Genomic DNA, 16405 nt, shown 5'->3' with positions numbered 1-16405 from the left:
GGAGAGAGGGTGGACGGTGAAGCAAGAGAGCTAACTGAAGGGGCATGGCTGCTCTCAAAGGTCAGGTTTGTTCTCAGAGCAGCAAGAGAGCGGAACCGCCATGAAGCAGCTTCTAAACAGCACGTCCACAGTTTGTGATATGGGAAGGATGTGGTGAGTGCTGATGTGACGTTTTCAGAAAACACAACCTGAACAGGAAGCGCCTGCGAGAAACACTGGGGAGGGCCTAAACACTGTGCAGAAGCGAACGGTCTTTGCAGCTGGGCAGAGTGTGAGTCTGAGCGGGGCAGATCTGGATCTTCTGCAGAACTCGCTGGAGGGTTGGTGCACAGGTCGACTTGTGCCGCCGTCTCTGCTTGTCGGTGCACTGCCGTCCCCGCGGTGGAACCAGAGAGAAGTTTGCCCCGGAAACAGTTTAAGGTCAGTGTTGCACACAACGCAGTCGCTGCTCCCTACCGCTCCCTCACTATCGCTCCCCCAAAGCTCTCTCGGGTCTCAGCGTGAAGGAAGGATTCACCAGTGGACAAAGGCAATGGAAGGGAGAGCGCGGAGGAGGCAAGAGCGAGAGTCAGGGGTAGGCTGTCAAGGGGAGAGAATTAGGTGGCAGAAGTGGGGTAGGAGCAAGGAGCATGCCATAGAGAGAGGGGAGAGAGACAAAGAGAGAGAGAAAGAGAGAGAGAGAGAGAGACAGGGAGACAGATGGAGATGGAGACAGAGAGAGAGAGAGAGAGAAAGAGAGATGGAGACGGATAGAGAGAGGACCAGAAAGAAGGGAGAGAGAGACAGAGACAGGGACACAGCAACAGAGAGAGACGGAGAAAGAGACAAAGACAGAGAGAAAGAACAGAGAGAGAGACATACGGAGACAGAGAGAGACAAAAAATAGGCAGAAGAGAGAGAGAGCAAGAGAGAGAGAGACAAAGAGAAAGAAACGGAAGCAGAGAGGCAGGGAAAGAGAGAGAGAGACAGAGAGAGAGACATAGAGAGAGAGAGACAAGGAGCCAGAGACGGAGGAAGAGGGAGACAGTAAGAGACAGAAGAGAGACAGTCGGAGACAGAGAGAGAGAGAGAAAGAGAGAGAAACAGAGGCAGATAAACAGAGGAGAGAGACAGAGAGAGAGATGATTAAAAATACACTTACCTACTTTGTGTTGTACATATAAAGATACAGAGAAAGAGAGGCAGATTAACAGAGAGAGGTACAGAGAGAGACAGAGACAGAAAAGAGACAGGAGAGAGAGAGAGAAACAGAGACAGAGAGAGACAGAAGAGAGAAAGAGAAAGAGAAAGCCAAAGAGGCAGAGAAACAGAGACAGAGAGAGAGAGAGACAGAGAGACATAGAGACAGAGAGATAGAGGCAGATAGATGATTGAAAACACAAACCCACTTTGTGCTGTACATATATGGGAGATGACAATGAAGGTGAATCGCTAACCAATGCAGACTGTTCCCCAACGGGGGCATATACATCTGAGCAAACTTCGTCCTTTAGAAACCAACTGTACCTCAGTAATACTATGGCTGACTTGCCACCAAGTCAGAGAGAGAGGGATAGAGAGAGACAGAGACAGAGACGGACACAGAGACCGGGTCAGAGAGAGAGAGATAGAGAGAGAAGAGACAGAAGAGAGACAGAGACAGAGAGACAGAAGAGAGAGAGAGAGAGAGAGGGGGAGACAAAGAGAGAGAAACAGAGACAGGGAGAGACAGAGAGGGAGACAGAGACGGAGACAGAGAGTGAGAGACAGAGAAAGAGACAGGAGAGAGAGAGAGAGAGAGAGAGACAGAGAGATAGAGGCAGAGAGATCATTGAAAACACACTTACCCACTTTGTGTTGCACATATATCGGATATGAAAATTAATGTGAATTGCTAACCTATACAGACTGTGCCCCAACAGGGGCATGTACATCTGACCAAACATAGTCCTTTAGAAACCCACTCTACCTCAGTAATACCATGTCTGGCTTGCCACCAACTCAGAGAGAAGGAGAGAGCAACAGCTGCATGACGTTTACCCCCCTAACAACACACACAACGCTAGAGGAATTCGGCAGGTCCGGCACCATCTATGAAAGGAAATCACGACTCTCCCCGAACTATCTCCCTCCACAGATGCTGCCTGACCCACTGAGCTCCTCCAGCGCCCTGTGTGCGTTCCAGATTCCAGCATCTGCGGTCACTTGTGTCTCCGTTGGGTTTATTATCCACACAGCCTGTCATGGGTGCTGCCTGGATTAGAGGGCATGCGCTATGAAGAGAGGCTGGGCTACCAGGAGTGATTGGACAAACTTGGGTTGTTTTCTGTGGAGCGGTGGAGGCTGGGCGGAGACCGGATAGAGGATTATAAGATTATGAGAGGTACAGATAGAGTATATTTTTTCCCCGAGTTGGAAACGTCTCGGACTAGAGGGCATGCATTTCAGGTGAGAGGGGCTTTACTCTCCAATCTCTCCCTGTAACTGAATTCTTCCAGTCCTCGCAACATCCTTGCGAACCTTTCCCGCACTCTTTCCAGTTTAATCGCATCCTTCCTGTAACAGGGTAACCAAAGCTGAACACAACACTCCAAGTGCGGCCCGACCGACGTCTTGTACAATCGCAACACACCTCCCAACTCAATGTCCTGGCTGATGAAACGCTTCCTTCTCCGCCTTGTCTACCTGTGACGCTACTTTAAGGGAACCATGTACCTGCACTCCCAATGTTTACCTGTGACGCTACTTTAAGGGAACCATGTACCTGTACTCCCAATGTTTCACAACAGTACCCAGGGACATTCCATTCTATGTAAAATGTCCTACCTTTTGATCTGTCCTTCCAAAATCTAGCACTTCGTACTAACCTGAATTAAACTCCATTTGCCATTCCCCTGCCCACCTCCCCAGCCGATCAATCTCCGGCTACCATGGTTGATGCTCTTCTTCAATGTCTACGACGCCACCCATTTCAGGGTCGTGTCCAAATTTGCGGACTATTCCTCGTATCTTATCATCCAAATCGTTAACACAGATGACAAGGTAAGATAAGACATCTTTATTAGTCACATGTACATCGAAACACACAGTGAAATGCATCTTTTGCGTAGAGTGTTCCGGGGGCAGCCCGCAAGTGGCGCCACGCTTCAGGGGCCAACATAGCATGCCCATAACTTCCTAATCGGTACATCTTTGGAATGTGGGAGAAAACCGGAGCACCGGTAGGAAACCTACGCAGACACACAGGGAGAACGTACAAACTCCTTACAGACGACAGCCGGAGTTGAACCCGGGTCGCTGACGCTGTAAAGCGTTGCGCTAACCGCTACACTACCGTGCCTGAACAAATAACAATTGAGCTCAACACCGAGCCCTGGGACACATCACTTGTCACAGACCTCCAGTCCGAGAAACAACCTTCCATCATCACACTCTGTTTCCTAGTTTGCTACATAGTTTGCTGGCTCTCCTTAGATGCCACTCGAACTCACCTTCCAGAACAGCCTACCGTGCGTAAACTTATCAAAAGCCCTTAAGAAATCTGGATATACTACGTCTACCGCCCTCCCCTCGTCAACATTTCACGTCACTTCATCAAAAAAAAAACTCAATCAGATTCGTAAGACAGGATCTCCAACACACGAAGCCACGCTGGGATGTTGGGCTAACGCGTCTATTTTTACCAGCTCTCTCCTTACAGTCCTTCTTAAATATAAAGGTTTAAGGTGGTTTTAAATGGGACCGCTGGAACAACTTCTTCACGGAGAGGGTGGTGCGAATTGCCAGAAAATAAATTGAGTTGAGAGTGGTACAGTTACGACACACAAAAGGCCTTTGGACAATTATGTAGATAGCATAGGTTGAGAAAATTATGGGGTGAACGGCGGTAAATGCGATGAGGTCATCATGGACGAGTTCGGCCGAAAGGCCTCTCTCCTTGATGAGTTACTCTGTGACACTCTTTACGAGACAACATTTTCCGCTCAAACAGCGGTAGGTGCCCGGAATGCGCCTTAAGAGCAGGCGCCGGAAGCAGATGCGGTAGCGGCGAATAGCAGGCTTCTCGACAATCACGTGAATGTTAGGGGGATGGAGGGATATGGATCGTGGGCAGGCAGAGGGGATGAGGTCAATTTGGCGCCAGGTTCGGCCCAGAGATCGTGCACCGAAGGGCCTACAAAACCTGCCCTGTACTGGTCTATGTTCTTTGTAGGTCGGCGTGAACACGGCCATAGAGAGATTGTATCCTTCTATGACTCTGTGACATGTATTGGTTGATGGGGGGTGGGGGCAGTGGGGACAGGTGGTGGGTACCGTTCAGTGGTGAGACGTGAGAAGGTCGGACAACTAAAGGAGGAGGTAGAAACCAGACGAAACAATGTTTCTGAATTTACAAGCTGAAACATATACATAGAACATTACAGCACAGTGTGGACCCGTCGGCCTACGACGTTGTGCAGAGCTACATAAACCTACTCCACCATCAATCTCACCCTTCTACACAGCCGAAAATCTTCCATTTCGTTAACATCCATGTGCCTATCTCAGAGTCCCTTAAATGTCCCTACGGTATGAGCCTCCATCACGAACCCCGGCAGTGCGTTCCAAGCACCCACCACTCCCTGTGTAAAGAACCTACCTCTGACATCTCCCCTGAACTTTCCCCCACTCACCTTAAACAGCTGTACTCTGGTATTGGCCTGGGGAATAGGTGCTGGCTGTCCACTCTATCTCTGCCCCTTCATAATCTTATACACATCTATCAAGTCACCTCTCAGCCTGCGGCGCTCCAAAGAGAAAAGCTCCAGCTCTCTGAACTTTTCCTCGTACACCATGCTCTCCAATCCAGGCAGCATCCTGGTAAATTTCCTCTGCACCCTCTCTGAAGCTTCCACATCCTTCCTATGATGAGACGAGCATAACTGAACACAATACTCCAAGTGTAGTCAAACCAGAGTTCTATAGAGCTGCAACATCACCTCGCGGGTCTTGAACTCAATCCCCCGACTAATGAAGGCCAGCACAACATACGCCTTCTTAACAACCCTCTCTACTTTAACGGAAACTTTGAGGGATCTATGGACTTGAACCCCAAGATCCCTCTGTTCCTCCACACTGCTAAGTCCTGCCATTAACTTTGTACTCCGCCTTCAAGTTCGATCTTCCAAAGTGTGTTACTTCACACTTTTCAGGATTCCGCTTCTACACCCAGCTCTGCATCCTGTCTATATCCCTTTGTAACCTACGACAACCTTCGACACTATGCATAACACCCATAACAAGATATTTGGTGTGTACGTGTACATTGTACATTGAACGTTGGATGACATGTAGATAAATGGTTAAAGAGACACACCGCGCTTCATGGCGAACATGGACTACAAGACGAAGGATATCGTGATGCATTCTAATGTTGTGAAAAACTGGTTCCAGCACAAGTAGAGTTTGCGTCGACCTCCACGCCTTTATTTTTCTGAAGGAAAATTGCTAAGGCTGGAGAGTTTGTAGAAGAGACTTGCCGGAATGATTCCAGGCGTGAGTGGCTTTGGCTGGACGGGAAAAGCCGACGAAGTCCCCTGGGAAGAGGAGGGGTTCCTGGGATAACCTGAAACAGCGATTCTAAATAATGAGGAAGAAAGAGACAAATTAGATGAAACATCTTCTCTTGGCAGAGGGGTCCAAGATCGCGTGTAACTGGAGAGCAAGAGGCAGAAAGAACAGTATTTTTTTGATTTGTGTAGCACAGGTGCTTTGAGCCCAGAAGGTGTTGGCAGGGTAGGTTCAATTGTAACGTTCGAAAGACTACCGGATGAATCAACTGAGAGGATTGAATTTGCAGGTTATGGACGGGGTGGTGAATGGGACAGGATAGATAAGTCGGCGAGGGACTGTGCAGGAGCTTTTCTACGCTTACGTGTGGTCTAACCAGAGTTTTCCGATCCCTGGATGCCTCTTTCCGAGCTTACGACCTTCTTTTAGAATTCTGTGCAACGACTCTCCTTGCATTGTACTGACACAGTATTCACAGCCCGTACAGGCACAATCAACATCACCCACTAATCACCCCGAAAGATGAGCTCGCACAGTCTGCTGTGATATTACAAGATGACCGGACTGCACTCCTGAATGAATGTATCACAGCACGTTCATGCCCAAATCAGAATTTCTGCTTTGAGTTTCAGTGTTGCTGGAACCTGCGTCTGACATTCAAAATTCCCTTTATGTTCCAGGTTAAAGGTACTGAAGAGAAGAGAAGTTTATATCGCAGTCCCTTCAGTTGGAAGAGGGGTGGGATCGACGTTCTTCCTTCGCCGAGAATGGAGACGAAGCGACTCTGCTGCTGGCTTCTGGCCCTTGTTGTTGCACTCTACCTGGTTTGTAAGTATCTGCGTTCAGCGGGAGAAGAAAGAACGTGTCCGGGTTTCGTGCTGAACGGGATTCGCTCTTCCTCGCCGTTTCTCCGTGTTGGAATCGTAGTTACGCAGCACGGAAACACGCCCGTGTTGGAATCGTAGTTACGCAGCACGGAAACACGCCCTTCGGCCCACGTCCTCCTTGCCAACCGAGTTGGTATAATTTGCTTGCATTTGGCCCGTATCCCCCTAAACCATTACAATCCATGCACTGTCCCAATGCCGTTTAAACCTTGCAACTGTACCTGCCTCAATAACGTCCTCTGGCAGCTCGTTCGACATACTCACCACTCACTTATCAGAAACTTGTCATCTTTGTAAAATGGTGGATTCAGGAAACAGGTTTCTCCATCACAAGTAGATTGCTTTCATGTTGAATCCACCCCTCCCAGTATGGATATTTGACTTTTTCGGCCTTGGGATATAACACGGCAGATGCAATTTTCCCCAGGTCCCTTTTAAACACCACTCGTCTCAAACTAAATCTATGTCCTCCAGTTCTAGACTCCCCGAGCCTGGGAAAAGACTGTCACCAACCAGCTTATCTACGCGCCTTAACGTTTTATCAACCTCTAAGAGGTCACCAGCTGCCTCCTATTCCAAGGAAAATTATCTCTGCCTCTCCTTGTAACTCAAGCCCTTCAATCCTGGGACCAGATTCGTGAATCTCGTCGGCAACTTTTCCAGATTAATGGTATCCTTCCCAGGGCTGGGCGACCGGAACTGCACACAAAGCTCCATGCGTGGTCTCACCAACGACTTATACGTTCCAACTCCTCCTGCTCTGAACCATGAAGGCAAGCGAGCCGAACGCCTCCTTCATCCCCCTGTCTGAGTTAAATTCCGTCTGCCATTCCTTGGCCAGCTCGCCCGGTTCGTCCAGATCCTGTTGTAATTCGAGATAAACCTGTTCACTGCCCACGTTATCACATACTGACAACTCACTGGGTGAGAGACCTGTACCTCAGGTCTCCTTTAAACAGTCCATCTCAAACTAATTCTTATGTTCTCTTAGTTTTGGACTCCCTGAGCCTGGGAAAAGACTGTCACCAACCACCTTATCTACGCTGCTTAACAGTTTATAAACTTCCATAAGGTCACCAGCGGCCTCCTATTCCAAGGAAAAATATCCCAAATCTATCCGGCCTCTCCTTAGAACTCAAGCCCTTCATTCCCGGGACCAGATTCGTGAATCTCGTCGGCAACCTTTCCAGATGAACGGCATCCTTCCCAGGGCTGGGCGACCAAAACAGCAGTAATACTCCCTGTGCGGTCTCACCAACGAATTATACAGCTGCAACATGACGTCCCAACTCCTGCACTAAATGCTCCGACCGATGAAGGCCGGCGTGCCGAACGCCTTCTTCACCACCTGGTCGCCACTTCTAAGAAATATGCACCTGCACCTCTCGGTCTCTCTGCCCTACAACGCTCTCCAGGGCCCTACCATTTACCGTGTCACCCCTGACCTTAGCAAGGTGTCTCAGACCTCAAGAAGGGTCCTAACATCCTATATATTGTGTTTTCCCTTGTTCTACCTTCGGTCTTGAAGAAGGGTCCTGAAAGGCATGAAATTTGAATTCTCCCACTTTAAGTAATCTTCACACGGCTACCCACAAACACCACTCCCCTCTCACTCCCCCCACCCCACGTACACAATGTTTTTTTCTCTTCTTCCCTTGCCCAAGCTATCTTAGTGCAGCGGTTAGCGTGACTCCATTACAACGCCAGCGACCCAGGTTCAATTCTCGCCGCTGCCTGTCAGGAGTGTGTACGTTCTCCCCGTGCGTCTGCGTGGGTTTCCTCCGGGTGCTCCGGTTTCCTCCCTCGTTCCAAAGACGAACGGGTTCGGAAGTTGTGGGCGTGCTTTGTTAGCGCAGGAAGCGTGGCGGCAATTGGGGGCTGTCCCAAGAACACTCTACGCAAAAGATGCATTGCACTGTGTGTTTCGATGTGCATGCGTCCAATAAAGAACTCTTATCTTAACATCTCTCATTTCTACCCGCTCTTTTTCCTCTTTCTCCTTACATTTGACCCATCCCCCGGTGGAGCTGCTCTCCCCTCCTTCCCCGCACCTGCCCATCACCATCTCTTACCTGCATCTACCCATCACCACCATGTGCCCACCCCGCCTCCACTGTTTTGTCCACCTATCACTGTTCTGCTTTTCCCCCATATATATTGGGCTACCCCCTTTTCTTATCTTGGGTCCTGAAGAAGGGTCCCTGACCCGAAACGTTGTCCGCCTGCTTTTCTCCACGGATGCTGCCTGGCCTGCTGAGTTCCTCCAGCTTATCGTGACTTTTATCCAGTCCTTTGCTCCTCTACCCAAATGCAATACTTCGGACTTGTCTGCGTTTAAATTCCATCGGCCTTTTCTTGGCCCGATTCCCCTGTTCATCTAGATCCTGTTTTCATGGAACCGTAGAACTATAAAACAATACAGCACAATACAGGCCTTTCGGCCCACCATGTTGTGCCGACCTTTAAACCACAGTTAAGCCTATCCAACCCCTTCTTCCCTTATATCCCTCTATTTTAAATACCTCCATATGCTTATCTAACAATCTCTTGAACTTGACCAACGTATCAGCTTCCGCCACCGCCTCAGGCAGGGCATTCCATGCATCAACCACTCTCTGGGTGAAAAACCTCCCTCTGACATCTCCCTTGAAGTTCCCAGCCATTACTTTAAAGCCATATCCTCTTGTATTGAGCATGGGTGTCCTGGGAAAGAGGCGCTGGCTGTCCACTCTATATATGCATCTTAATATTTTGTATACCTCTATCATGTCTCCCCTCATCCTCCTTCTCTCCAAAGAGTAAAGCCATAGCTCCTTACGTCTCTCCTCTAATCCAGGCAACATCCTTGTAAATCTCCTCTTAACCCTCTCCAACGCCTCCACATCCTTCCTATAACGAGGCGACCAGAACTGGACACAGTACTCTGTGTGGTCTAACCAGAGGGATCCGAGACTTTTCTGGGATTACCCGTCCACTGCATTCACCAATGTTGGGATCGTCCGCAGACAAAAGAGGACCTGGAACCGATCTCTGCGGCACACCCATGGTTACGGGCCTCCAATCTGAAAAAGAGCCCTCCACTGCAACCCTCTGCCTCCTTGTACAAAGCCAATTTTGTATCTCGTTGTCTTACTCACACCGGATGCCGGGTGATCTGACCTTCCAGACTAACCTACCTTGTGGGACCTCGTCAAGGGGCTGAAGTCCAGATAGATAACGTCCACCACCAAGCCCTGTTCAATCTTCGTTGTTGCAAACTGAAAATCAACATTGGGAGGCAAGATTTCCCACACACAAAGTCATACTGATCAGTCCCTGGCTCTCCAAATGATGTTAGATCCTGATCCTCACAATCCCCTGCAGTACTGTTCCCACCACAAATGTCATACTCGCTGACCTGCATTTCACTGGCTTGTTCTTGCATCCCCTTCTTAAATCAAGGCACAACGCGGACCATCCTCCAGTCTTCCGGCATACCATCAGTGGCTTAAAGAGGAAGAAAATATCTCTCCAAGTCCCCTTGCGATTCCTTCCTCAGCTTCCCAAGATATGCAGCGATGCACTTGATCAGGCGGCTCCTGGAATTTGTCCGCCTTCAGACCGCCAGAACCTCTTCGGTTGCAATGTTGATATGTTCCGATGAAATACCGTTCATTTCCCTGAAATCCTCAGCTTCCGTGGCATTCTCCGCGATAAATACAGGCGAGGAATATTCCTTCAAGACCTCGTACATAGTACATAACACAGTTGAGGCCCTTCGGCCAACAATGCTGTGCCGACATTTTATCCTGTTCAAATATCTATCTAACCTTTCCCTCCCACGTAACCCCCTATTTTTCTATTATTCATGTGTCGATCTAAGAGTCTCTTAAATGTATCTGTCCACAAAACCTCTGCCGGCAATGTGTTCCAAGCACCCACCACTCACTGTGTAAAAGACTTACTCCTGACATCCACCTTATACCTTCCTCCAATCACTTTAAAATTATGCCCCCTCGTGTTAGCCATTGTCGCCCTGGGAAAAAAGTCTCTGACTGTCCACTCGATCTACGCCTCTTGTGCACCTCTATCAAGTCGCCTCTCATCCTCCTTCTCTCCAAAGAGAAAAGCCCTAGCTCGCTCAACAGATCCACGTGAGACATCTTCTGGGGCTCCACACACAGACGACCACATTGATCAAGGGGACCTGTTCATTCCCAGGTTACCCTTCAATCTACTTGTCCGCCAAAACTATCTGATTTTGTCTTGTTGCTCTTTTGGTTCCTCTCTTTAAGCCCACGCCTACCTGCCCTGCTCAAGGAATTCACATAATCACAACTGCCCGTGCCCGACATACGCCTCTCTTCCCCCCGACCGGAGCTTCAATATGACTCGTCAACCGTAGAGTTCCCTAATCTTGCCGACCTCGCCCTTCACTCTAACGGGAGCATGTTGTCCCTGAACTTTCTCCAGCTCACTTTCAAAATCGTTCCACTTGGTTAGACGCCTCCCTTGATCTGCGAACCTTCTCTCGCAAATAACTTTTTGCCAGTTGCTGTATAATGCCGGCTAATTTGCCTTGTCCCAATCTTGGGTTTTAAGTAGAGGAGCAGTAGGGGGTCTTATTTCTTCAATTACTGTGAAGCCAATAGAACAATGGATGCTCATCCCAAAGCGCTCCCCACACTGACAATTCAGCTACTTGACCCCCTTCATTCCTCAATAGGAGGTCAAGCGTTACCCCCTCCTCCCTTGTAAGGCCATCTGGGTATTGCTTCAGAAAACTTTTCTGGACACACTTTACAAGTTCTGTCCCATCCGGGCAATTAATCCGAGGGAGAGGAATCAGAATCGGGTTCATTGTCACTGACGTACGAAGTAATTTTATCTTTAATTTTTAGATTTTATTTGCAGCGTGGTAACAGGCCCTTCCGGCCAAACGGGTCCGCGCCGCCAATTTTAAACCCAAATTATCCTACCCGTACGCCTTTGCAATGTGGGAGGAAGCCGGAGGACCCGGAGGAAACCCACGCAGACACGGGAGAACGTACAGACTCCTTACAGACAGAGACGGGAATTGAACCCCGATGGCTGGCGCTGTAATAGCGTCGCGCTAACCGCTACGCTACCGTGTCTTGTTATTTTACTGTTTCTTTTAATTCCCCTTTTCCCTTTTTGCTCTCCTGCCCTTCCCTCTTCAAGCGAGTGGAATGTATGAAGTGCCGTGGGCTTCGCTTCTCGGCCATCGCGGCCGCCACCACCGACCCAGCCCCATCCCGGCACCGCCAAAAGAATGCTCGGCCATATCGCGGGGCTGCGAAATCCGCTGCGTAAGCGGGAGTGTTCTGCGCCCATCGCCCTGAATCCAGATCAAATTCTCCGGCCGTTCAATTCTTGTTCTCTTCTTCCTCTTGCCACAGCTCGGATGCTTGAGCGCGTTGGCAGCGGAGAGGATCCGGATGATTACGTTCGGCTGGACATGGGGGGCGACTGTGCCGGTTACCTCTTCCAGCAGACCAATGAATCCGATGAGGTGGCCATCGGCTGCCTCCAAAAGGAGCTCGGTCGGAGTCGTCGCCTGCGGCGAGCGTGGGGTAACGCAAACTGCCGCACTAAAGTTGCCGAAGTCAGCGGACTCAGAAGAGAACACCTGCTGGCCGTGAATGCTTACACCCAAATGGACTTCCACGGGGTATTCAATCAGGCGCTCAGAAAGCACGGAGCCAACGATTCGACTTACGCGAAGGACTTTCCCTTCAAGTGTTTCCATTATCTCCTCTCCGTTGCTCTTGAAAGGCTGAGAGAGAATTCCCATTACTCGTGCATGGAATCCTTCCGAGGGATGGAGAGACGGGCACTGGGGGTGAATAGATCGGAAATGAGATTCGGGTTCTTTGCTTCTTCCTCCTTGCGCTACCGCATCGCCGAGCATTTTGGCGGCGCTACCATTTTCACCATCCGGTCGCAGTACGGCGTCTTGATCCAACGCTTCTCGGAGTTCCCGGTGGAGGAAGAGGTGCTGATCCCGCCTGACGAAGTTTTCCGGATCGGGTATCCCGAAGGAAGTGAGGTGGACGTCATCCTCACCAGCCGCGGCCGCCAAGCGACTCTGGTGAAACTCGAAGAAGGTGAAGATGGAAGGATTAGAGTGGCCCGTGTTAACTCTTGACCTTGCGCGACAGATGCTCCCTGACCTGAACCTCCAGCTCTCCCGTCAGTGTCTATTCTCCCTTCTTGTTTCAAGCTTCCCGGATTTCTTCCTCATCCCTTTTTCCACCTTCAAAGATCCTTGGACTTCAACACCGAGGTATTTCTGTTCTATAATACTCCCTGGGGCTGAATCATCAATTGACCGTACCCTGGATATCAGCCCTTCCCACAATCTCTCATGTCAGATGACACGAAGTGAGGAGGTGAGAAAGTGAAGAAGGTTGCCGTCGATCAAAGGGGGACCTTGATCAGGTCGGGGAGTGGGCCGAGGAGTGGTAAATGGATTTGAATACTGATAAGTGTGAGCTGATGCATTTTGGAAAATCAAACCAGCGTAGGACTTGTGCTGAGAATGGTCGGGCACTGGGGCGTGCAATGGAACAGAGAGACCGAGAGTGCAAGTGCACAGTTCGTTGAAAGCGGCTTCACGGGTAGACAGGGTGGTGAAAAAAAGGCGTTCGGCACGCTGGCCTTCATCAGTCAGGTCACTGAGTACAGGACTTGGGAGGTTATGTTGCAGTTGTATAAGCCGTTGGTGAGGCCGTACTTGGAGCACCGGGTACGGTTTTGGTCGCCCTATTATGAGAAAGACTGGAAAGTGTGCAAAAAAGTTTTGCGAGGATGTTGCCAGGTCAAGAGGGTCTGAGCTACAGGGAGAGGTTGGCCGGGATAGGTCTTTATTCCTTGGAACGTAGGAGAATGCGGGAGAGAGAGAGAGAGCGAGAGAGAGAGAGAGAGAGAGAGAGAGAGAGAGAGAGAATCTCAGATAAACACAAGGAAAGAGAGAGGCAATCACAGATACACACAGGGACACAGAGAGAGAATCACAGATACTCACAGGGACAGAGAGAGAGAGAGAGTACCACAGATAGACACAGGGGCAGAGACAGAGAATCACAGACGCACACAGGGACAGAGAGAGAGAGAGAATCAGACACACACAGGGACAGAGAGAGAGAATCACATATACACAGACAGACGGAGAGAGAGAATTACAGATAGACACAGGGACGCAGAGAGAGAATCACAGAGACGGACAGGGACAGAGAGAGAGGGAGAGAGAGAGAGAGAGAGAGAAATCACAGATACACATAGGTTCAGAGAGAGAAAATCACACACACACAAGGACAGAGACTGATATTACCGCTGTGTACGTCAATGGTGAGGCCCCAGATGACCTCATACGTAGATCTTTTGTCACTCTGTTACAGTAAAGACCTGAGTAAACTAGAAGGACTGCAGAGAAGTTTTGCGAAGATGTTGCCAGGTCTCGGGTGCCTGAGTTACAGTGAGAGGTTGGCCAGGCTAGGTCTTTATTCCTTGGAGCGTAGGAGAATTCGGGGCGTCATTACAGAAATTATGAGAGGAGTAGATAATGTAGATGGAAGACAGTCTTTTCCCCAGGTCAGGGGAGTCCAAAACCAGGGGGGCATAGATTTAGGGTGAGAAGGGGAAAGGACCTGAGGGGCAATTTTTTCAGGCAGAGGGTGTTGAGTGTGTGGAACGAGCTGCCAGAGGAAGTGGCTGGCAGGTACAATAGTATCATTTAAGAAGGACACGGATAGATACATGGAGGGGAGGGTCTTCGGAGGAATAGGGGCCAAACGCAGGGTATTGACACTTGCTGGATGATCACCGCGGTCAGCACGGACAGGATGGGCCGAAGAGCCTGTGTCCGTGCGGTATCGCTCTGTGACTCTGTGATCTTTTACACTGCTTCCAGAGCTACCCTGCACCTGCCCATATCTCCAACTGATCAATATCCAACTGCGACTGAAGTCGACCCTGCAACACAAAATGCAGGGATCACTCAGCAGGTCGGGCCGCGTCTGTGGGAAGAGAAAGGGAGCTGACGTTTCAGGTCGGTGTCCTCTTTCTTCTGTTGAAGGGGAAAGAGACACTGTGTAGGGTGAACAAGGCGGGAGAGAAGCCGTATTTCCAGTCGGAGAACAGACGAGAACTTCCTCCGGCTCGGCTTTCGGTGCAGTGAATTCAACCAGTGAGCAAAAGTGCAGTGGGAGGGCGGGGGGGGGGGAGGGGTAATTTGACTGAGTTTGTTGAAGAGATAGGCCATGAAGATTGACGGGGGTAGGGGTTGCTGTGCGGCGAACGTTGTTCCATGACTTCAACAAGGCCTTTGACAAGATCCCACACAGTAAGCCAGACCAGAAGGTTAGATCACAGGGCGAGCAAGCCAATCAGATGCAATCAGAAGAGACAGAGCGCGGCGGGACACGGTTGTTTCTCGGACTGGAGGCCTGTGACTAACAGTGTGCCGCAGGGATCGCTGCTGGGCCCGCTGCCGTCCGTCGTTTTACACTGACGATTCGGATGTTAATGTAAGTGACACTGTTGGTAAGTTTGAGGATGGCATTGAAATTGGTATTGATGTTGGTATTGGTTTATTATTGTCACTTGTACCGAGGTACAGTGAAAAACTTGTCTTGCATAAAGATCGTACAGGTCAATTCTTTACGCAGTGCAGTTACGGTTGAGTTAGTACAGAATTTTTTGAGGTAGCACAGGTAAAAACAATAACAGTACAGAGTAAAGTGTCACAGCTGCAGAGAAAGTGCAGTGCAATAAGGTGCAATGTCACAGCAAGGTAGATAGTGGGGTACAGAGTGCATTGAGGTAGTACAGGTAAAAACAATAACAGAATGCAGAAAAAAGTGTCACAGTTACGGAGAAAGTGCAGTGCAGGTAGACAATAACGTGCAAGGCCGAAACAAGGTAGATTGTGGGGTACAGAGTACGTTGAGGTAGTCCAGGTAAAAAACAATAACAGTACAGAGGTCGGAAGATTTCCAGCCCTGTAAGAAGATTTAAAAAGAGCATTACTAGAAATAGTAAGTGACATAGAATTTAAGTTTATAAGTGAAGAACGATTAGTGTGAGGGTAATGAGTAGATCTGTACAGAACAGCTTGCAACGAGTCGCCGCGCTGCTGCGCCATCTTGCATGCCCCGAAAGTTTGGCGACCGGAAGAGCAAACGGTTCAGCAAGCTCGGCCGAACCAGCCAGTTGCAATTCGGCAGGATGTCACTGTTCCTGCGTAGAAGAATAAATGATGTATTTTTTAACAATACTGGGGTTGATGGGAGACTTGACACTGCAGAAGGGAACTATGCTTGCAGCCGACAGTAAATCTGGGCTTCGAGCCAGTGGGTCTGCAGAAGACTGCTGAAACCAGACTTTGAAATAAAACAGGATGATATATCAGCCTTGAGCGCACTGATAAGAGGAACTGGTTGGTGTTGTTTTCTCTTATTTTGATCTATGTGACACCTTAATTAACTTTTTAAGTGTGCAACAACCGTAGCGGAATTAGGCATGTGATATAGCTGTTGTTTCAACATGCAGAATAAGCTTGTAACCTTCTGTATGTCAGAGTCTGGGTAACGATGGCCACTTTCCGTGGTACCTTGTATGAATAAAGCCTTGGAACGAAACTTATCGTCGCTTATTGTAGATTAAATTAAGAGTTTCCACGACATCCTGCTACCCAGTTAGTCAATGAGTTCTTCACAACGGAGGCATTGCCAGCTTGTGTCCAGGTGGCTTGTGTCGCATCGTTTCCCCTTCATCCGTAAAGAAGCACAACCATTGGAAACGGTCACACGGAAGGTTCAATAAGGCGTCCCTGGGGATTGCTGATGCAGGTGGGTTGGAGGCAGCAGGATTGTTCTCCACAGAATTAACATGTTAACACCACAGACTTCACCTCCCCGAAATCAAAATGAAAGGAGGATCTGACAGAAAATGTCAGAAAGTTGGATCCAGACCTCAACTGCTGCTTT

The 16405-nt window shown here is 49.4% G+C and overlaps 1 protein-coding gene across 1 annotated transcript in view; it reads left to right on the top strand.

The window, feature by feature from the left end:
- LOC127566675 (erythroblast NAD(P)(+)--arginine ADP-ribosyltransferase-like) overlaps positions 1-16030 on the top strand; it is a 16036-nt gene extending 6 nt beyond the window's left edge. The window contains exons 1-3 of the mRNA XM_052009197.1: positions 1-420; positions 6210-6357; positions 11816-16030. The exon at positions 1-420 is cut by the window's left edge and continues 6 nt beyond it. Of these exons, the coding sequence (XP_051865157.1) occupies positions 6297-6357; positions 11816-12564 (810 nt within the window). The 5' untranslated portion in view covers positions 1-420; positions 6210-6296 and the 3' untranslated portion in view covers positions 12565-16030. The remainder of the gene's footprint in view (positions 421-6209; positions 6358-11815) is intronic.
- The last annotated feature ends 375 nt before the right edge of the window (positions 16031-16405 follow it).

The sequence above is a fragment of the Pristis pectinata genome, chromosome 44 (assembly GCF_009764475.1).
Source record: "Pristis pectinata isolate sPriPec2 chromosome 44, sPriPec2.1.pri, whole genome shotgun sequence".
NCBI lineage: Eukaryota > Metazoa > Chordata > Chondrichthyes > Rhinopristiformes > Pristidae > Pristis > Pristis pectinata.
The sequence above is the reverse complement of the archived record's forward strand: the minus strand, read 5'-3'. Positions and strand labels throughout refer to the sequence as shown.